Source organism: Triturus cristatus, chromosome 9 (genome assembly GCF_964204655.1).
Source record: "Triturus cristatus chromosome 9, aTriCri1.1, whole genome shotgun sequence".
In the NCBI taxonomy this organism is placed as follows: Eukaryota; Metazoa; Chordata; class Amphibia; order Caudata; family Salamandridae; genus Triturus; species Triturus cristatus.
In genome coordinates, this window is record NC_140592.1 from 373615463 (window position 1) to 373638447 (window position 22985).

General features: G+C 44.2%; 1 protein-coding gene across 1 annotated transcript in view; it reads left to right on the plus strand.

Moving 5' to 3' along the window:
* The window catches only part of DLL3 (delta like canonical Notch ligand 3), a 71043-nt gene that overhangs the window by 40710 nt on the left and 7348 nt on the right, over positions 1–22985 (plus strand). Inside the window, exons 3-6 of the mRNA XM_085625194.1 lie at positions 928–985; positions 5557–5814; positions 17625–17986; positions 20544–20760. Coding sequence (XP_085481320.1) covers positions 928–985; positions 5557–5814; positions 17625–17986; positions 20544–20760 — 895 coding nt within the window. The remainder of the gene's footprint in view (positions 1–927; positions 986–5556; positions 5815–17624; positions 17987–20543; positions 20761–22985) is intronic.

The window sequence follows — 22985 nt, forward strand, 5'->3', positions numbered from 1 at the left end:
GCTTTACAGCTTCACGTGTTTATTTTATTTTTTTAAATGGTCTTTAAGAAGTATTCTTTTGAAATGTTCATTACCTTCCTGCTAAAAAGATTTTCAGCTGCCTAGATATGAGGAAGAAGACTGAAAAGATGAGATTATCCCCATGATTACTCACCTGTGGTTCTTCAGCAAAGCTTTGAGTTCCTTGTTCCTTTATCAGCTATTGACCCCTGTCTGACTAGGAACATTGTTGCACAATGCAAAAAGCGCCTTGCTTTTCTGTAGACATTGCAGCCACCCCTCACCAATCTGTTGATTGCCACATTGGTCTACTCTTTCTGTTCTCTGTAGACCATACATTCTTGATGGTGAATTGCCTCATCGATCAGAAACCTACCCTACCTAGATTACCACTAAGATGCTGCCATCTCCCACCTGTTCATCTATTAGTTATTCTTTTCCCAACGAGTTGGCCAAATCAGTGACATACGCACCATAGTCCCACAGGGTTCTCAAATCAATCAGATTCTTCAGTTAACCAATCTTTTGCCCAACACAGTTGCATTGCTGGATTCTATTTGTTGGATACAACCTTTTGATAAAAGCTGAAGAGAAGATGAGATCTATTTAAGAATGAGTCTGGGCTTATAGAGAAAGAACAGTTAAGGTGTGCACCGAATGTGATAAGCTGACAGAAAATGTCTGGTCTGCATTTGAGGAATAGAAAGGAGGAGGGAGTCCACGCCTTTTAGTTATTAATGTGATTCTATTTGATAAAAATAATTCCTGGTGCTATGGTAAGTAATGTAGCTCTTTAACAGAGTTGACAAACTACTTTGTTACGCCACATCCATAGTGCTGAGATATATTTGCACATTATGGGGCAAGAAGTGATGTTATGTATTTCAGATTGCATGATCCTTAATTATAAGCCTTTGTGTATTTCAGGGTACTTTCTCCCTCATCATTGAGTCCTGGAACACAAACAATGCTGAGGCATCTACTGGTAAGTGACTTCAGGTTACTCAAAACCCCACAGGGGTCTTTGTAGACACATGTAGGTATGAGGACCAGTGTCCAAAAACAAACCAGATCACAGTTAGAAGGGTGCTTAAGCTTGGTGGCAGTTGGACGTGCTCTGTTTAGATACATCTACGCGCTCTGTCAGAACTCTGGGCATATTTTTATGTTAACTCGATTGGTGCAGTTGCTCTCACGATTTTATTAGACGTAGCCATAGTCACTGGGCCTGTGGGCATCCATCAACCTAACTTGTGGCACCCAAGTAGCCAACACTCATCCGTAACAGAACATCAAGTAAGATTCTTTTTTGCCTACGACCCAGTATATATAGCAGGGTTGTGTGGCTGTCGGTGCTCCACCTACAAAATGGCTGGAGTGCAGAAATTCCTTGCCTGGGGGAGCATTATATATTTCCACTTGCAACTCTTGAGTACAGTCTGCATGCTCATGTTTCCAGACATTGTGCTGAGTTATCTTGGCACTTCTAACTAATGGGTTATTCTCATGCAGTTGTATGACAGAAGCACTATATTTCACACCCACCTTAAATTTCATCTTTTTTATTGGCACATTTAGACACCGACTGACTCTCTTTGATATCATACCTGACCACCATTGGCGCTGTCAACCACAAACAGGCCCTTTTGTTACCACAATGACCAGCTGGCTCTTTGTTGACTTCATAACCACTAATGATTACACATTGTTGGTACACTCAACTGCTGATGGGCACTAATTGTTGGTACATTCAACCACTGGTGGACACAGCAGGGGACCCAACTATTGATGAACATTTTTTATTGGTACATCGGTTGAGTACCCTTTGTTAACACAAACAGACTGTGTTGGGGTATTCTTTGTTGACACACCCAATGCTCTTTTTTGGAACACTTAACTCATGATTGGCACATTTGGTGTAAAAGTTAACTTTTGGCCACTGTGTTATGGCTACAACCATTGCTGGGCACTCTTTGATAAACCCCATCAATTAATTGCTCTCCCTGCAGGCATGCAGCCCCAATGAGGAACACTGCTAGTTAGCACACTCAGTCAATTGTGGACACTCAATCAATCAAGCATTTATAGAACGCGCTACTAACCCATGAGGGTCTCAAGGCACTGGAGGGGGATGTCGCAGCTACTGATCGAACAGCCAGGTCTTGAGGAGTCTCCTGAAAGTCAGCAGGTCCTGGGTGTGACGCAGGTGGATGGGGAGGGTGTTCCATGTCTTGGCGGTGAGGTGGGAGAATGATCTGCCGCCGGTGTTTGTTTGGCGGATGCGTGGGACGTTGGCGAGGGCGAGGTCAGCGGAGCGAAGCTGGCGGTTCGGGTGTAGAAGGTGAGCCGTTCGTTAAGGTATGCTGGTCCGGCGTTGTAGAGTGCTTTGTGGGCGAGGAGCTTGAAAGTGATCGTCTTGTGTACCGGCAGCCAGTGCAGGTCTCTCGTGGGCGGTGATGTGGCTGTAGCGAGGGATTCCGAGGATGAGGCGTGCAGAGGCGTTTTGTATGCATTGGAGTCTTTTCTGGAGTTTGGCCATGGTTCCCGCGTAGAGGGCGTTGCCGTAGTCCAGCCTGCTGCTGACGAGGGCTTGGGTGACCGTCCTTCTGGTTTCGGTGGGGATCATCTGTAGAGCATGCGGCGCATGCGGAGGGTGTTGAAGCAGGAGGAGGAGACGGCATTGACTTGTTGGGTCATGAAGAGCGTTGAGTCCAGGATGAACCCCAGGTCGCGTGCGTGGTTGGAGGGTGTCGCGGCAGCTCCCAACATGGCCGGCCACCAGGAGTTGTCCCATGCGGAGGGGGTGGGACCAAGGATGAGGACCTCCGACTTGTCGGAATTCAGCTTCAGATGGCTGGACTTCATCCAGTCTGTGACAGTCTTCATTCCCTGTTGGAGGTTGGATTTGGCGATGGCCGGGTCTTTGGTGAGGGAGCGGATCAGCTGGGTGTCGTCGGCGTATGAGATGATGCTGAGGTGGTGTTCTCAGACGATGTTGGCGTGAGGTGCCTTGTAGATGTTGAAAAGGGTCGGGCTGAGAGATGATCCTTGGGGTACGCCGCAGGTGATTGTGGTGGCTTCGGATCGGAATGGGGGGAGGCGGACTCTCTGGGTTATGCCGGTGAGGAAGGAGGAGACCCAGTTCAGGGTTTTGTCATGGATCCCTGCATCGTGGAGGCATGTGCGCAGGGTGTGATGGCAGACGGTGTCCAAGGCGGACAAGAGGTCCAGGAGGATGAGGTCTGCGGTTTCGCCGTTGTCCAGCAGGATCTTGATGTCATCAGTAGCGGCGATGAGGGCGGTTTCGGTGCTGTGATTGCTGCGGAAACCGAAAGCAATGATGGGCATTCTTTGTTTAAACACCATCTCACAAGGAGTTACTCTGTCCTGATCCACCCAGTCAATTGGAGTGTCACAAAAAGTTGATGTGTTGGGCAGAACAGGTGTTTCCACCTAAATCATAATTAAGAGTTCTCCGGCATTGTTGCATGTGTTAATGCAGCATTATTTTCCAGGTGCCAAACTTCTAGATCAAGCTTAAAGGATTTGTCCTTGGAAAACACCCCTGAATTACTAGATGGCGTGACAATTGGTGCAGAAGCACAATGTTCTGCATGTTATTTCCCATTCCATTGGGTCCTACAGTGGAATCACTTTTATTACTGATAGAAGCATCACAGTATTATTGCACTGCAAATACTAGGTGCTTTTTGGTGGAAACTGTGTGATCAAGTGTTTTCATTCATGGGTAGACCGAGGTTCTGCTGCCTTTATAAGCAGACTTGGAAGACTGCCAAAGGCAGGAGGGGACGCTGTCTCACAATCATCTTCGCTGTTTGGTAGCGAGTGCTTCAAGTTCACAGCCCTATCAAAATCAAATATACAGCAAAACCATAGCAGTTTTCTTTGGATATGGTATGAGAAGAGTTAACAAGGAAAGTGTTCTATCAGATATTACTTTCCCAAAATTGCGAAAGATTTGAATAATTCTATGACAAGGTATTTTCACCCACTGATATGGTACTGACATAGCATAGCTATACCCACTGATATGGTCAATAGCTATGACATCTTCTGCAGCCATAGGTTAAGCAAAGAACCGAAAAAGTAGATTCTTAAATAATAACAGAAAACGAGCTATTACTGCTAAGTGGAAAGTTGGTGTGCATTCTAAAAGGATATCACGATAGAAAGAACCAAAATTAATGTAAGCTATCCTAAGTCCAGGAACTGACAAAGTGTGACTCCTATCTCCTTCCCAGTATCCTGTAGATATACACATTAAAACTCCCAAGAGTCGGCGGAGGTGCTGGCTTCTCCCCCTAAGGGGTCATGTTCTGGGTCTCTCAGTCCCCCGCTCCCTGCACACTGTTGGCTTGCACCCAACGCTTAACTTGACCTTTCATTATTCCCAGGAAATGTATAATGATTATTTTTCTCATGGACCCCCATTTTGCCAAGGGGTGAATGACATTATGTGAAAGGCATGTCTACATTCAAATGGGTATTGCTCACATTGACTGTATATTGTATGTACCGGTCTTTGGTTGGTGTGAAAAATAAAAATTGTTTAATAAAAAAATAAAAAAAAGCTCCCAAGAGTAATCAATTGCTCAGCATTCATCACGCAGACAACCAAGTAGAGTCAGATATGTAAACATTTTTCTGTTTTATAGCCATGTATGGATATTTTTTGTAGTGGTTTTAAGTTTAGATTTTTTTCAGATTTTCCCCTTACATATGGATTTTCACAAATGTTCTACTGATCACCACTTTCAATATTGTTTTATATGAACATAAAAATACTTATTGAAATCTGTATTTTTTTTCTCCTTAGGAATCCTTTGGAGCACCTTAGGGTTTTTCCTATAAGTTTTTCTACAGAATACAGTCATTCTGTATGGCCAATATGACGTGGCAGCTTGTAAATAGTTTTTGAGGAGACCTCATGGGTGGTTGGAGCTGTCTGACCACAGTTTTATCGCACACAGCATTGCAAAAGATGTAGTCTTGCCTCAACTGTTCTGAGTTATGACTGCTTCTGATGGAATGACTGCAATCATCTTATTTGTTAGTTCATATGATAGTTGGGGCTGCTTAGAACAAGGAGTCAAACCTTGTATTTTGGGTCACACAATAGACATAGAAGGCTTTAGGAAACAAAACCATGCTTTATTTATTGGATCAGGCAAAAGGTAGGGGAGATAATTGACAGCCAACTATAATTGACAACCAACACCTTCCGGTTGAGCCACACGATAGGCAGAGTGTTGAAAGAGAGGTCAATGCAATTTTTTATTGGACCCTAAGCAGAATAGATGTTAAAATGGGGATCCTGAGCTACTTGCTTGATCACCCAAAAGTCACAAGAGATTCTGAAGGAGGGATCCATGCCCTACTTTTTATATCTAATTTATTGGCCGCTGAATGTTTTAATGGGCATGTGCTCCACTTCTGTGGTTGCATGTTAGCGGGTGAAGTGTAAATGAACGGCCATCTTCTTGAGAGTTTCAGAGGTGCATGTCTAACCTGAATCTAATTTTCTCTCACCTACAGAAAACAGTGATAACTTGCTCAGCCGCTTGGCCACTCGGCGGCGCTTGGCTGTGGGTGAGGACTGGTCACAGGACGTGCATCTTGGGGAGCAGAGCGAGTTGCGCTATTCTTACCACGTGTTGTGTGATGAGCACTACTATGGAGACAGCTGTTCTGACTACTGCCGTCCCCGGGATGACACTTTTGGCCACTACAGCTGCGACGAAGAAGGAAACCGCCTTTGCTTGGCTGGCTGGAGGGGCGAATACTGCTCTGAACGTGAGTATGGATCACCGTGCTTATTTGCATCCCTGGCATGCTACAATGTGTTAACTAGTGCACCTGGCCAGGAAAGTGAGTTATGCACTTATTTACAGGCGAAACCATGAATTATGCACTGGTAATTTAGTGTAAAATACAATAGAACACCAATCGCCCATAGCATTCACACTAATGGTAGTGAGATATCCCCTGCCTTTTTAGGTCTCGCTGAGGCAGCACATGCGCTGCTCTGCGAGACACTTAGTGTATGGTTTTCAAAGTGCTGCCACAGGCTTTTGGTGGCCTACAGCTTGCGTGCACGTGAGCGTGCACGTGCACAGCCACCATCTGCCTTTCTGTCATGGCTCATTATGCCTTCCAGGGCATGAATCATGCTCCTCCACCCCTTGCTGTCTGCTCTCACTACCCCCTCCCTTCTTCCCCCTCCCTTCTCCCCCTCCCTCCTGGTTAGCTTGTTATTCTTAACTTCGGAAGCATCTGATATGAATTCTTCAAGGAGCAATTCACTTCCGACTAAGCCAATTCCGCCTCAGACAGTGGACATTTTCTGGTGCTTGTTCCTGTTTTCATTGGTTCCATGGACCCAGCTCATGTTACTGTTTGCTTACGTTGCACGCTTTATGGCCACTTTATCTTTTAGTATTGTATGCTCCGGCCAGACTTCAGTGTCAGAGCACGCTTTAACCATCTACACCCCAGCACAAAGCCATCGAGAGCGAGCAATAAATGACGCCAACACACAGTCTCTTGTGGGAACATAGACTGTGAGAGTAACACTGCAACTTGAGTTTCACCTACTACCTCTCGTTTTTAAAGTGGAATTGCCAGATGATATCCAAATATTTAAGAAGCCCCCAAAGCTTTCGTAATTGTAGCCTTTGTTTGGAAATCCTGGGCAGGACGGGTTTGAGCGGCATACTCTGGCAAATGAATGTGTAACCAGCTCTTCCCAGTTACCCTGTACCCCTCCCTCGTGAGAAGTTTCAAGGTATCGATAGCTATAGCAGGCAGTTGCTGTTTTGCCATCAGTTTAATCCCTTGCAGTGTAACTTCGCTTGTGAAACAGTAACATTTCACAGACTGCCTTCCGAGTGCGTAAGCTTGAATGGAGCGGCACGGCATAGATAAAAGGAACAGCAGTAACGGTGACAAAACGTGGTCATTCAGCAACATGAACTCTTCATCAGTATTTCTTGACAGCCAACCCACCGCCACCCTTCTGGTTTTCAAACAAGTACCCGGAGGCAACACTCGATGTTTTGCACATTGACCCTTTAATAATGCAACGTTCGAGCAACTTCAGAATTATGCTGATCTGTAGGGATACGGCACTGCATAAAGGATGTAGGGAATATTGGCTGTTAGTTGCCTTTTTAATGCCTTGTCACTTGCCTATCTTAAGTGGTGTGAAACGCACTGGTACCAGCATGCTGCACAGAGGATGGACGCATTCTTTAAGTTGCAGCCCTTTTGCTGTTTCTTACACACACTCACCTAGCACTATTTTCATGCACAACAAGCATTGGCATAGCCAATAGGTCTCGCGCCTTTGGGACCTCATAAGTGTTTAACCATGCAACAGTAAATGTTGTTGCACCAAGGATATTGTGCTGCATAACTAAATACTTATAAGGTCCCAAAAGCGAGACCTATTGGCTATGCCAATGCTTGTTACCACTGTGACCAAGATGTTCTTTGTAGGGCTTGAAAGTGAACTTACTGTCTAACCATTATTGCATACCCACTTATATCTCCTTTCTCCTGACACTATAGAGACAATGCTTAATTTGTAAAATAAAAATAAATAAAACAGTGTCATTGCCCTTGTGAGGAGGCCACTTCAGCTTGCACCACACATTGCCCCTGCCAGGGCTGACAATGGCAGTACCAACACAATTACTAATCATCACACTCTTACAAGTGTGATGATTCAGCCTACTCTAGGCCCCCAAAGCTATAAGAATAGCTTGGGCGGCATTCAATAGTCATTTTTACAGCGCCACCATGTGGCAGACTGGTACAAGCCCCAGTGTTGACAATTAAGTGCTGGGTGCTGACACCAGAAACAACCGGCTCAAATTAGGCACTGTATATAGCCCATTTTGAGACAGAGACCGTGATACTCTGATCAGGTCTGAATCCATAGACCTAGGGCTAGTCTCTGTGTCTGTTGCTGTGCCTCTCTCTTCTCACTGTCCTTAAAGCCCACCTCGCAAAAGCTCCAACTTAACAGTTATTCCACTAGTTATTTAATGCACAGTGACTACAAGTCGTTTTACAATTCATTTTAACTGTGCCTAATACGACATTCAGTCTGACCTTTCTTCCATAAGAGTTTTCAGACCATCAAAATTACTTTTCAGAATGAACCAAAAACACTACTGGTTGGTTCCACAGCAAAACAACAAATGTTTATCTAAGCACAAGTTCAGTTAGACCTTGACTGAAGCCCAATCAGAGTCTAGACTCTTAGACTACGTCACCACTGATGATTCACAATTAGAGCAAAAGCATATTTGCACTACCTATAAATTCACAAGTCGTGATCAGAGGTCAAAAAGTTGCATTTGAGTCTTTCGAGCTTAGGTTCCTGACAATAAACCCCTAGCCCTATTCTTACATAAAATGTGTTTTTTGACTGCCCAGACAAAATATTGCCAGGTTCTCCAAAAAGAAGAAATGTACCCACTATTGCAGTCATCTCTGCCAGCTGATCATGGAGATTAGAGTCTCGTATTTGCACCACAACAACCTCCTTTTAGGCATCCATTAGTGGGGAACGGGGACAGCCCGATTAAGCAAAATACTTCTCGCTCCATGCTAATATGAGTTTTTCTCATTTGTAGGGAGGATCAGTTATCTCAGTTCAATTCTGTTTCTGCTGCTCTACCTTATATTGTATATCACAGAGATAAGATATCTCTCTGTGTACACTATTTATCCCTAAAGGTCGCACATTTTCATTTAGATTAGGCCATCTGTTGTCCCTTTTTTCACAAGAGCTCATTCCAGTAGAATTAAAGAAACTCCCAAATTACAAGGTATAACCCATGACTTTTCAAAGACTCATTCCATTCAAGGAAGCATGTGTACAGTGACCATTTGGGCAACACTGTGGCCCTGCGACGCATTGTTGACTGGATGCTTTGTATGAGCATTATATATACAATTTGACCAAGCAGTCCAATCCAGCAAGGTTACTATAGGGTTGGACGGTTCTTAAGCTGCTTATGCGGCTGCTCGCACATGTTACAACTTAGCATGGGAAAAAATGACCTGCATGGTAACTTTAACTTTCTTAGTGCCAAATGTACTAAGACATATTGTAGTTGCAAAGGATGCGATTTATAAGAAAAGAACGCTTGAGACCAATAATACAAATAAGCGTTTCAGTAGCACATTACCAAATCACTATTTGGAACGGGCGTGATTCACAGTGGAATGCCTCAATGTTTTGCCACTGAAATCAGGTGGCAAAACATTATATTTTACCAACTACTGAAAGGTAGTGGTAAATCATTGGCAAACAGAAAGGGGTCTCCAAGGGACCCTTACCCTTTGTAAATGTTTAAAAAACAAATTTTTTACATTTATTTTAGTAAGCATTTTTAACCGCTGCTTACTTCAAAAATATTTTTTTAAACCCATCCCGTTTTCCTTATATAAAAAAGGCCTGCATTTAAAAAAAAAAGGAAAGAAACGATTGCTTTATTAAAAAGCAATCAAAGATATGGTTGTCTGCTGACCCAAGCAGGCCACCATCCATGTGATTGTAGCCATTCGTAGTGGGTTGCAATTTTTCGACTCACCTCTTGCATATTAATGAGGCAGATTGCATTGCGACCCACTAGAAATTAGTGTATAAGTCAGTTCACAAAATCTGAATCAATGTGGTAAACGTCAGTGTGGGATTTTTAACCACTTTTACCAAATCTCGATTCTTAGTACATCTGATCCTTAGGTACTCTTTGAATACTAACATTACACCATTCATCACATTTCTTTTTATAGTAGTTGTCTAGTTACTACCCTTTGTGAACTTTGGAAAACCGAGATTGGTAAGAAGATATGCATAAGAGGATGAGTCTGGCTGTACAAGTTAACTTGCACTTGAGTACAGACCATGGGATGTGAATACTATTTTTAATAGTATTATGTTGAACTGCTTACATAATGTTGACTAACAGTTTAGGTGTTCACGCATTCAAAATCTACTCTACACCTGTTTCCAGGTCTAGTGTCTACTACTCACAAAACAGACAGCTAATGGTGAAATCTGTTTAACCCACTTCACAGCAGCCATCCGGACAGATTGATTACCCAGTACCATTTCAATATATTCGTTGCTGTTGATGAGGCAATTTACTGTGTACATTAGTTCTTAAAATGTCACAAAAATATACATTTTACCAACCTGTTTATACATTCACTGCATTAAGTTAATTGTAAAACTGCACTTTTTTTGCATCCTCGTACTTTTTTGTTTTTAATCTAAGCATTTTTTTAAAGCCACTTTTTAGTCCCATAATCTCTTATGGTGAATTTCTGAAAACGAATTTAGCTTTACAAAGCAACGATCTTTTTACCCAGCATTCTAGGTATTTCCTATGCATAGTTTACGAAGTTCTAGAACTCACCCATGTATAAAAGAAAACAAAATGGATTTGGATTAATCCAACTACTAAACGGTGAATTAAATATTTTCTTTTGCTCATACAAAGAACTGACATATTTTATTTACCAAGGTGGCTCCCATTAGCAGCACATGTTCTAGGGGCTTTAAAGTTCCAACATAATTAATTGACTGGATATAGCCCTCATCATTACACAGACAGTGAATGAGGCGCTGTCCTAGTCACTACTCGATCATAGCTTTTCCCCCCACGGTAAAGGTCATTACTGAACCAAGTAGATATAGAAGAAAGACAGGGCTGGCTGAACATGCAACTGCACTTACTACATCCTGTGCTGCAGACAAATATTACCATCTAGCTAAGTTTATAGCCCCGTGCTAGTGATGTTAGACGTATTAGAAGCAGGTGAAAATGGACCGAGGTGTGTGCAGAAGCTCTTATCATTCCAAGTTAGAACTGGGCACACAACTTAACCCTGGTTCACATTGTTTCTAAATGTTCTCAGGCCGAGAGCCTGGGCACAGCCGTGTCCCAACTCTTATCTGGGGAGTGTAGGGTGCTCCCGGGAGCAGTACCGTTGCAAGTGCTATTCAAACTCAACATGGCACAAACCACTGGGGAGTCTTGTGAACTCAATAAGCATTACAATGCAACAGTGCACAACTTACACCCTATAATACTCGAGGGACATATCTGATTTCCAGAGGTGAACTGCCCTTCCTGACACAATAATGCCTCTGAAAAATACACAGAGTAGGTTAAAAGTCTATAACGTGTCTGTCTCCATTTGATCCAAATCTGCCAGGACTGCTTCAAACGTGCTTTAGTGTGTTTTTTTAAGCAAATGTTGTCCATTTTCTTGTATTTCTAATGTTTATTATGCTATTGTGAGTGTGCAAATCTTTATGTCCCACTTGATAAATGACGTAGATCTGCTCTGTCCATGTCCAGGCTTCTTTACCCCTTTTAATATTTAATAAAAAATGAATGCAGATACTTGATAAAACACCAACAAAAACACTACATTATTTTTTAATAGTCTATTGTATAACATGATCCAACAATAACATATACAAAAAAGGAAATATAATTTCACTTACACCATAGCTTAAATGAATGTTTTCTTCCTGCAGATTCATCATCTTTGATGCTGCCTTGTATACTCGTGTCTTTGCCAAAGTGTCCCAAACGTAGCCAAAAGTGCAATTGATGCCACTAGTAGCATCAATGGCACATGAATGACACTTGGCACACGTCACTTGCACCCTGTCCGCCAATTACACAGTCTACTTTTTGCCCCACAGATGCATGGGACTTAAACCCTTTTCTTTGAAAGCTAAATAAGTAAATGTGTTGGCTATTGGTTCATTTAGGATTCCTCATCATCAGTTTTTCGCACATGCGAATCATATGTTTGTATTAGAGATCGTTACAAGTGCTGCCTGTGTTCTGTGTGCTTCTGTCACAATGCCTCCTCCTAGTTTCTCTTAGTGCTTTGCTGTTCGAAAGCATGTGAGGCCTCTGAGAGGAAGTCTGTATTTGCCCCGGACTCATTTCAGGATGACGGTTTCAAATTTGGCGTCTGCCATAAATTTAATTAACTGTTTTTGGCTGGTGTTGGCTGGCTGTCTTATGGCCACTCGTTATCACTACACATTAGAGGTATTTTACCTCCAATGTCATAGTCAGACACATGTAAAAGAATGCTCATCACGTCTGAGTTCTGCGCCAATCTCATCCTTCATACACTGTCCTTGTTACATAGGCCTAAGCTGGGTTGTATACTCTTTGGTGGTACTTCAGTATCAGCTTTCACCAATTGTGCTGGCCTTTGCAGATTGGGTGTGGCTGTCACCCTGAAGGAAGGCTCTTCCCACCTTAGAACCCAGCTAACAGGTCATGGAAGCTTGCATGGCCGTTTGTATGTCTAACTCAGAGAAAGTTAGCAAACACAACAAGATGATGGACGGAGTGCTGAAACTTTTAAACCACTCACCCCCAGTCTAGAGATCTGGGTTGAATCCATCATTCTTTTGCTCACTATGCCACCCCAGTTTGGACCCAGCCATATCAGTCTTGACCCTACTCCTCATGGGAATAGTCCAGCCCAAACTGCCAGGCCAGGTCCTCCCTGGCCCGGAAAAGGGCATCCTGGGACCAGTTTCAGGGTATCACCCCTCATCAGCCAGGCTAGCTTGAATCCAGAGGCACAGAGAACAAGGAACCCACGTCTAGGCATATCCTTGGCCACTTAGACCTAACGTAGCAAACACAAGCAGATAATGGACAGAGTGCTGAAACTTTTCAACTACTCAGAGAAGTTTCCACTTAGTTTGCTGGTCGCAAGGTATATGGCTTCAGACGAGTCTCCTTTACCTATGTGAGGTCCTCCTAACTCAGCAATGGTCAAATACATTGATTTTTAACAATGAGTGATCCTGATTGACAACCTTGATATTAAACCCCAAAAATTAATGGCCAGGAATATCTGTGCCTCTACAAGCTGTCTAGTCCCGCCAGTAAAGCTGCGGATCAAAACTGAAAGACAGATTGTTAGACTCAGCGGGTTTGGACTGCTGGGACGCATCAAAGCCAGTCAGAATCCACAGTTCCAAATCGGATGAGTATGATACAGTTGTCTGATAACCTGTGCTAACCTTTTGTAGCTTGGCACTGAGAAGTCAGGCTTATCCTCAGGGCTCGAGTGTAAAGTATTGGAACAATACACCCTCGCAACACACAGCGTATGCCACAAAAAGACTCCACACGTATTTATAAAACACTAGTCTTTGTATTTCACACACTCTGAAATCAAAATGAGATACACATTGTGTATACACTGTAGAGTTATATGCAATTGTCAAACTTCTCTATTGAAATAAAAACAAAACACACATTGTATATACAATTTACAGTTATATGCCATTGTCGAACTTTCCCATTAGCAGAAAGGTCAACCAGTCACAGGTCTTTGACTACGCCTCAAGACCCAGAGCCGTCTTCAATGACACCAGCCAATGATACATGTTGACCCGGCTGGCGCCCCGTTGACTAGACAGTCGGAACCACCCAACACGCAAATAAACTGTTACTTAGTTTCGACCATCCGGATTTGCCGTCTAGGTGCCCGACGGCACCTGCACGAGAGCAGTACCGCAACCCCCTCCGTAGACAAAAGGTTGTGACCCAGGAAGGCGGCCTGCTTCCAAGTCTGGAGAAATGTCTTTCCCTCAAGTGAAGGTGTAACCTGCCATGGCCCCTGACAGTCAGCTGTTGTTGCCCACAAGGCACACAAAACCACTCAGGTCGTCACAGTGTTCTCCACAACAAAGCACCTTGTGGCATGGGTCCAGGGAGAGAAGGCCAACGACTTCAGACAGAGGCCGTGTTGTCAGGCACAATCATCCTCCCGATCTGGAGGCCGGGGAAAGCCTCAGCTCCTGGCTCAGATTCCCCAACACCCCTCGGACACCACAGCTCTGGAGCACAAGCGAGCACAGGTCCCCTAGTTGCAAGCACGGGTCGCTCCGACTCAGCAAGTTTTCCCTGCACTCCTTGAACCCCTAATGTCCCGGCACCTTAGGTGGCTGCTGATCTTTATGCCCACAATCCTCTGCACAGCTTGATTATGGTGTGCGTCAGGACGGTCCTTGTTCCAACCACAATCACTTCCACCTGTCTCCGCCGCACCCAGTGTGGTCCTTACAATCTTGTGGAGACAGTGAGATGATACTTTGTGTCCCTGGGATCTCACGAACAGGAGCCCAGTTCACCAGCCCTTGGAGGGACCCAGGCCACGACAGCTGACCCTTAGCTGTAGGCCAGCAACATCCAGGTAACATACACCAAGTGATAGTCCCCTTCCTGGAGCATGACAAGCTCCTGCACCACAAGTTCTGCAAGTAGTCTAGTAGCAGTCCCTCCTGCTTAATAATTCCTTGTTTCGATGTCCCTGTCTTGAACCAGCGTTGTATGGTTCCATATCCAAAAGCGTCTCTAGCTTCTGAGGCCAGAGTCCCAGTAGTTATGCCTACAATGGACTTTGAAGATATGATCAGTCCAAAAGGCCACCTGTGAAATGCGCACGCTTTCTCTAAATATTGTCCTGTCTGCCATCCTACCATGGAAGGTTTGATCCGCAATCTTTAGTGGGGGCCAAGACCCTGCCCCTTGGAATCCAGGTGCCAATTCCACCCCCACGTAAGCATCCCAGAAAGGCCACTGAGAGTCAGAGGTCCGCAGTTTCCCTTCAGCCCCTAGTTGATGGCCTTCTATCAGGAATGCACAGATGTGGCTGCCCCCTAGTACCCAGTTGTGAATTAGGAGACAGGCCAACGGGTGCACACAGAGCCATGAGCATTGAAAGGCCCACTTTCCCAAAGTGACATCTCCATCACTGTATTGTTGAACCCACTCCCATTACAAGGTAGGATTCGCCATTACGGTACCAAACGCTGTATTGTTACTATTCTGCTCGTAGGAAATACTGCTCGATAGCCTTTCCCTACATCCTCTCATGCTAATCCAATGCGAGAAGCAGGCCCCATCGTATCGAACACATGTTCCGGTGCCATTCATGACTGACCCCTGCATGTAACGCACACACGTACATGCCCAACCTAATCTCCTCCTGAAACCGCACCCTGTCACCAGAGAGAGCTCTGATATAGCAAGAGACATGCAGATCCTTGGCATGTAGCTTTTAAATGCCAAGTCGAGTAACAGTAACATGTGCACACAGGTCCCACCAGGGTAAACCTGTGGCATAATCAATGATGCTTCCTCCGTGGATGGCACAACCAGGCGGCAAGCCCACAGAGGCACATTTGAGATGCATGCCCCATGTATAGGTCTTACCCCTTGACAGGGGACTTACAGCAAACTCGAATTAGTCATCATATATACACCAATCGCCAGTTTTTATTTGACGAGCACAGCGCTTTGGCACTGCACGGCAATGTCAAATGCGTTCAAAGTCCTAAAGCAAGCATCCAGAACAGCGGAAAACTGTAAAAAGTCGATGGAAAGCACCCTAGAAAGGGTCATTTCCAACACATATACTCTGAGGCATTCAATTCAATGTAACCAATCTTACCCCACTGAAGTATTACCTAGGTGGTCATCTTTGAAAGCAATCAACAGGAAGCGAAAACCAGTTTGGGAGGATGATCCCATTCTAAGCTGGAACTTCTGTCTTGTGTATGCCTTTCCTCTCGTTCAAAGATCCTTTCAGTCCATGAAGGCTGAAATTAGCTAGGATGGGCCAGAAAGGACTTTTATTCAAACTTCCTTCTTCTGAGCTCCCCGCCACCCAAGTGTAAGCACACAGCAGTTGCATGGGTATGCGAGTGGTTGAGCAGAATGCATCTTTGCAGCAGAATGTAACATTGTTTCCAAAGGATGTACTGTTCCTTCTGATGATTATTCACACTCACCCTGCTGCCTGCCATTGGACACCCATATAATGATCCTTTTCTGCTAGCAATGGAGAAGCAGGGAAGAACATTTGTGAAAGAAATGTTGAAGGGGCAATTTAGACCTCGAGAGGCCTCAGTTCCAGTGGTCTGATGACACGACACCAAGTGAGCTTGGCCATCTCTGCTACCCAGTCTAGGACCTGCAAGTGAGCATCCCATTCTGGCACCGTATTTGGATAGATAATGACTGCGCAAATAAACCAGATCAGAAGCGTTGTTGCCTCCAGATAAGCAACTTCAAACACCAGAACAAGACATACAACACAACACATCCCTTAACATAACATATGGTATGTTATACACCATAGTGAAATAAATAACCCATAAAACACGATAATATAGTACAACATATGCCATAAGTTAATACATAGCATCCGCATCACATGGCACATTTAACCTAAAATATAGCATGACCTGGGGCCTTAATTCTGAACAGTGTCCTTGCCCCAGGGAAGGCCAGAGGCCTGTGGATTAGAACCGCTTGCCACACTGCAAGGCCTGGTGGCTTAATCTTGACATTTTGCAGTGATGCCCTTTGTTTTTTTCTTATTCCCCCCCGGGCAGCCGTGGCGGGGCACCAGCCGGAGTGTTTAACTTGCTTTACACAGTGTCTTGATCCCTGGCATATGGCGCACCGTGAGTTAAGGCTGTGGGGCCTGCTGAACGCAGGCGGCACCTTTGACAGGCCCCGTTTGGATGTGAGGAGAGGGTTGGGACAGTGGGGGGGGTTTAACCAGCTTTTCCTGGGCTCGTCCTTACAAAGCCAAGGGTGGACAGGGGCAGGCTTCCCCTTGGTAACACTTCTTCTTTCCTAAGTCTGGTTGCTAAGCAGGCAGACTTTAAGCTGGGTCCTCTGGTCCCCATTCACACAAGGCGGTCTCCTTAACTCTGCAGCTCCCAGGCCCCATTGTCAAGCCAACAATAGATGCTGGCGCTGTGAATAGGGGGCACGCGTGTACAACCCTCCCCCAAATCCTCTGCCCCGTGAGGCGTGTGGTACAGAGCGGGAAGGGGGGGATGCTGGGCCTTTTGTCTGAGCTAGGGGACGACAGCTGCCTGATGTTGTTTAACTGCTTAGTATGTATAAATAATTCCATGTATTTTCTTTGTTTGTTGTTCTTTTCTCTTCTCTTTCCTCCCCTCTTAACGTTTCTCAAAACCATTTTGCCTTCTTTCCCTTCCTTCCGATATTCTTTCTATACCCCCTCTTCTTCCTTTGCTTACTTTTCTAATTACTCTTCGTGTGTATTTTTGTTACTTTTTCTTCTTTCCACCTCTCCTTCCTTTTTACACATTCCAATATTCCTGGTCGCTTCATTCTTTCCTTCTTTGTTCCTTTCTTCACTGCCACCCTTTCATTTTAACTTTTACTTTTATCTCTGCCTTCTTTTATATTATTGTATTCCCAACTACCCCTTTAACCTTTTCTGTGTCTTCCCGACTGTCTTTTGTCATTTCCTTCTTACCAAATGTCCTCACTCAATTTTTTCTCCGTGCTCATTCCTGACATCATCTTTATCGTATCTTTATCCTTCCCTTTTTCTTTCTGTTATCTCATACTTTTAAAAAAACGTTATCCTTCCTTCCCTTTGCTCTCTCACACTTTCCATGCTTTCTATCATTTCTCTTCTATTCGTTTCCATCTCCATTCCACCCCCAACCCCCTTTCCCTCCTTATTCTATTCCCCACCTGCAGCCGTTTGCCTGCCTGGCTGCAGCGAGAGCCACGGGTACTGCGAGCGCCCCGGAGAGTGCAAGTGCCGCATCGGCTGGCAGGGCCGCGTGTGCGACGAGTGCGTCCGCTACCCCGGCTGCTCGCACGGCACTTGCAGTCAGCCATGGCAGTGCAACTGCCAGGAAGGCTGGGGCGGCCTCTTCTGCAACCAGGACCTCAACTACTGCACCAACCACAGGCCCTGCATGAACGGCGCGACCTGCAGCAACACGGGCCAGGGCAGCTACACCTGCGGCTGCAAGCCCGGCTTCACCGGCAACGTCTGTGAAATCGAGATCAACGAATGCGACAGCAACCCTTGCAAAAATGGCGGCAGCTGCAACGTCAGTACCGGAAACTTTCTTACTTTAAAATTCTGATTATTATTTCCGGGGCAGTTGGGTTCGTGTGCAAAATATTGTATACAGAAATATTTTCTGACATATTTATCATGCCCTAAATATTGTATACAAAAATATCATCTCACTCGGTATCGATTTTCTATTCCTAACTCCAAAGGGCGTACATTTTATAATAGATGATATTTATGACACAATATTCATGGCAGATGGTATTCTGATAAGGAAATATGACATATTCTCGCTGTGCGTACTTATGAATTTTAATTTGGGGAAACGTCATTTATTCATTATACTATTTTCGAGCGTTTGCAATCTTGTATGAGCTATGTTTTCCTCATAACTGTGTTTGCCCACACTCTCCTTCCTGGAGAAGACTTCCCTCATGTTGGCGTTCCCAAGTTTTGACAAGTTGACTTTTTTGGGACTTTCGCCCATTAAGCCTGACCGTGGCTATTTTCTTAAGCCCCTATTTTTAATGCACCACTACAAAACTTATCAGGGATCATGAATGTCCAACATAGATTCACGGGTACTGCTCGCACACCAGATTCTGAGGCTCACAACATGAACCCAGGGTGAAATTAATGGTCCTAAATGAAAGGATTTAAATAGGAAGGGGCTTATCTACAAGACGATTGTGCCACCGGTGCGTCACTTTTATTGACGCATCTGCAGTGCAATGGCCTTTAACCACATTCACAAGGCCATGTAAAGTCACCCTGCGTGACTTTTCATGCCCTTGTAAATATGTTTCCCTTTTACCATAACTCGGCGTGAAAGGGGCGTTCCCTGGGTGTTGCTGTGGGCGTTTCCACGCAACATCAATGGAACCAGACGCATTCACAGATTTACAACATATGGTAAACCTGGGAACCTCCCTAGGGGATGCATAAGGAGGCACAGCGAGGAGAAATACTTATATTTCTCCTCGTTTTTTGCTCTTGCTATGCGTGCTGCAGGGAAAATGCCTTTAATGATTATTTTTGTGCAGGAAGGTTTTCCTTCCTGCACAAAAATAATCATCCCTTTAGCGCAGGCAACCTTGCAAAATGACGCAAGTGTGTCTGCACTGGCGCATGGCTGCTGTTTGTGCGCCAGCGCAGGGGACAACAAGATGGCATGAGGAACGTTTTCATGGGGCCAACAGTCATGAATTACCTCAAGGTGGTCACATCTTTTGCAGGTACTAGATCTCTGGTGCCTAGAGGTGATTCAGGTCATTGCGAGCTATATGAAAAGTATCTTTGTATCCTGCTGACTTATACCGCAGAGGAAACTAGAGACAACAATATATGTCTGAGACATTTAAATTACTGAAGCAAGCAGCATTTTTTTTAGCAATATTGTACTCTCACAATTAAAAGTGTGAGACTCGATTGGGTGTAGAGACACAGAAAGAGCATAGGGACATACTTAGTTAAAGATGGTGACCCTGAATTCTTGGATATGCCCCCAAAGCAAAAGTGGTTGCAGGACACACTGGTTGCTAAATTAAAAGTGCTTTTGGCAGACAGGCTCATTATCACAGGAAAGAATGGATTAAGGCTGATGCTGAAGTCAGTCTGAATTTTTAGAGTAGAAGGTCTGATGTCTCCTAGCGCAACTACTGTGTGACACCACAGTAAAGCGGGACTCAACGTAAGGAGCTAGCTACACTTAGTTTTGCGCCTTGAAAACATAGTCGCTATTGTGGCAGGTTAGGACAGAGGGAAACACAAGAAACGTATTTTTATAGATCAAACTGATGCCTCTATTTTCATTACCCTGGAATTGTTTCAGATGAAAACTAGTTGAGGAAGCTGGCTCTGTACTCGTGAGTGGACTATGCCGAGGTCTTTGAGCAGCATAGAACCCTCAAAATGGAGGTTCCTGGGTTCCATATAAAAACCTAGATTGCAAAAATATTACTAAAAAAGTGCCAAAATCTCGTCCTTCCATAACCATCTCCTTGCATACATTTCTACCTGTTTTAAGTTCTTAAATTCAGACTATTCCCACCATACTTGTGTGCAGGTGCTTAATAGTGGGTTTAGATGCATGTAAAGAGATGATTCACAACAACAATGTTTATTTTACATAAAGATTTTGGCCGTCTGTATTTTAAAGTAGAAGCTTTTGCAGTCTGTTTTTTCAGGATATGTTTTAACCTGATGCTGACTGACTATTTGCACTCTTCCCACCCCCCGCTTGCTAGTGTTGTTGCTCATTGGAGGAGTGGCAAGTAATCCTCCTGTGGACATCTGCAGAAGTAGGTCATGTACTCTGGAAAATATGTGGCTCCCCATAGGTGACTGGAGAATTAGAAACCCCCGTCAGTATCGAAAGGTGCCACAACCAGTCAGTGTTCATTTTAGTAGAGAGGTTTACCAGGAGAACATCATGACCAGGAGAAAAGGGACACTGACATTTAACTACAAGTCATTGCATGTGGTAGTCTTAGTGTTGGGGCAAATTAAATGTAAAGCGGAGAACTGATTTATAGATCCACTGTTGTTGACCAGGTGACTGACCTCTAATGGTGTGTGTGTGTCTCTGCCAGGATCTGGAGAACGACTACAAGTGCACCTGCCCTCAGGGCTTCTATGGCAAGAACTGCGAGATTAGTGCCATGACCTGCGCGGACGGACCATGCTTCAATGGAGGCACCTGCGCAGAAAAGTCTAGTGGCGGCTACACCTGCCGGTGTCCAGTGGGCTACCACGGCTCCAACTGTGAGAAGAAGATTGACCGCTGCAGCAATAACCCTTGCCTGAACGGTACAAACAGCGTATGAATACTTGGCGATAGAATGTGTGTTGTGCTGTTTGTTTATTGAGAGTAGATGCAAAATTGCATGCTGTTGAGGTGGGTGAACATTCAAATTGGTTGGGTATTGCTGGAGTGTGTATGGTCTTTAGGGCATGTGGCTTCTCCACAGTCTTGAACCGGTTGAGAAATGCGCTGGCCTTACACTTGATTGAGTGTATGTACAGTCTTGTGAGATGGTGAAGAATGTGTATAGTCTTTTCAAACTGGTGACTGTTTTAGAATGTGTTCTTTAAGATCTGGTTGACATATTGTATGGGTGTGTGTACTGGTTGGAACGCGTAGCTTTGGCAGCTGGTCACAATGTACAATGGTGGGAATTTAGTTTAAATTAATGGACTTTTGAGAGAGGTGGAGATTGTGTGCTGTGTTGAGTAGAAGGGACACATTGTACAGTTTTGGAGCTGGTTAGGAGCCCCGTGGTCTACTGTGATGGCTCTGTTCGTGGTTAGATTACCTAAATGTAATCTGTGGGTTTAGGAAGCCAAGCAGAATCTACAAGGAGACATTATGCAAGAATAAGGTTTTGAATGAGGTGATACCTGATGGTGGGTGATGGGAAGAGCTTGGTTATTCGGTGGGTGAGATTCTGTGGTTTGGTGACACTTGGAGGAATACATTCCGGGACATGTTGTTCAGATTGATGTGCAGTCACTACTCTGGCTCCTCATGACCTTCTAGGACAGTCTAGCTTGGATTAAATATCAAATGCTGCAATGCTCAAGCCTGCAGTCTCAAGGTGGGTATAGCCCCTTTTCTCCTAATCGGTGCCCAATTTCCACATATGCATGCTAAAGTCCAATAATCACACCCTAGACATCACTTTTTCATACTTCAAGCATGAGTTTTCCCAATCAGTCCACTGCCCAGTCCGCAGCCAGGCAAGCCCTGAGCAGGACCGGGAGCTAAAAGGATCCATGGCAATTTACTAATACCTGCCCCATATTGCTGAGAATGAGGGGCTGCAGCAAATGTGCAGGATCCTGTCTTCAGTACCTAGCACCACACATTAGCATTATTTATGTGCAACAGAAAATCCTGCAAGGCCAATACAGGTATTGGGTACCGCTCCCTCTAGGATGCTTTCACTTTTGTACGGGGTGAGGATTCCTCATATTGAACAGCATTGAAAGGAATAAACTGTCCCATAGCTCAGAAGGTGTTTTTCTCTTTCTAATATAGCAGGCGGCCTATGATATTAGGAATCAACACAGTCCTTCAGAATTTGGTGTTTTTTTCTCCTTAAATGTGTCCATTTTCTACCCCCTGTAAAGAGAAGGGAACCCATGCAAAACAATATGAGTTGCTAGAGCAGGGGAAATATATCAATATGCTAAAGCCTAGTCAACTCTTAGATTATTTCTCTCAATTTATACAGTCTGAAATGGATTGACAATAGCAACACATCAACAAGGTATGTAGGAGAAGTAAGAGATATTTCTTAAGCGATTATGTTTTTTCATTTATATATACATTTTTCAGTATAATTCAAAGTATTAAAAACAGATACATACTATAATCATAATCTGATTAGACATATCATCAATAGCCACACATTCATACTCCATTCGCGTCTGCAGTCAGAGAAGAACAACCCACATATACACACTGGAAACTAACTAAATCTGATGTGATCAAAAGCATTTATACGGAACAAATATTTTCTGAGGTGTACGTTAAACATCCATGATACAGTTATATTAGCAAAAGAAAATCCTTGCCGTGGCCAGTTGACAGTGATCTTCCAAATTAAGCTACGCATGTTTCGGCATGAGAGCGCCTTTTTCAGGAAAGCCACTTTATAAAACTATGTTAGAAACCTGCAATCACATGTGCCAATTTACGTCAAACCTATGCATTCACAAATAATTAAAGAAACACTGTATAGTTCACGATTTGTCACCAGTGAGCTAGATACACAAAAAGAAAATCACTGAAATGTGCTCAACGAAAATAAAGAATATTGTGTATTTAGAAATAGAATTAACCCAAAAGATGAGAAAAAGTCAAAATTACACAAGACTGTCATACTGAAAAGGCACTGATGGTCCAAGTAAAGTAAAGTACATTTACAGGAGAAGAATAAAAACGATAGAAGTCCATACAGGAGGAAGAAAAGAAGAAAGAGAAGCCAGGGAAAACATCTCTCCCATCTGTCATTGATTGGGGTTCTTGC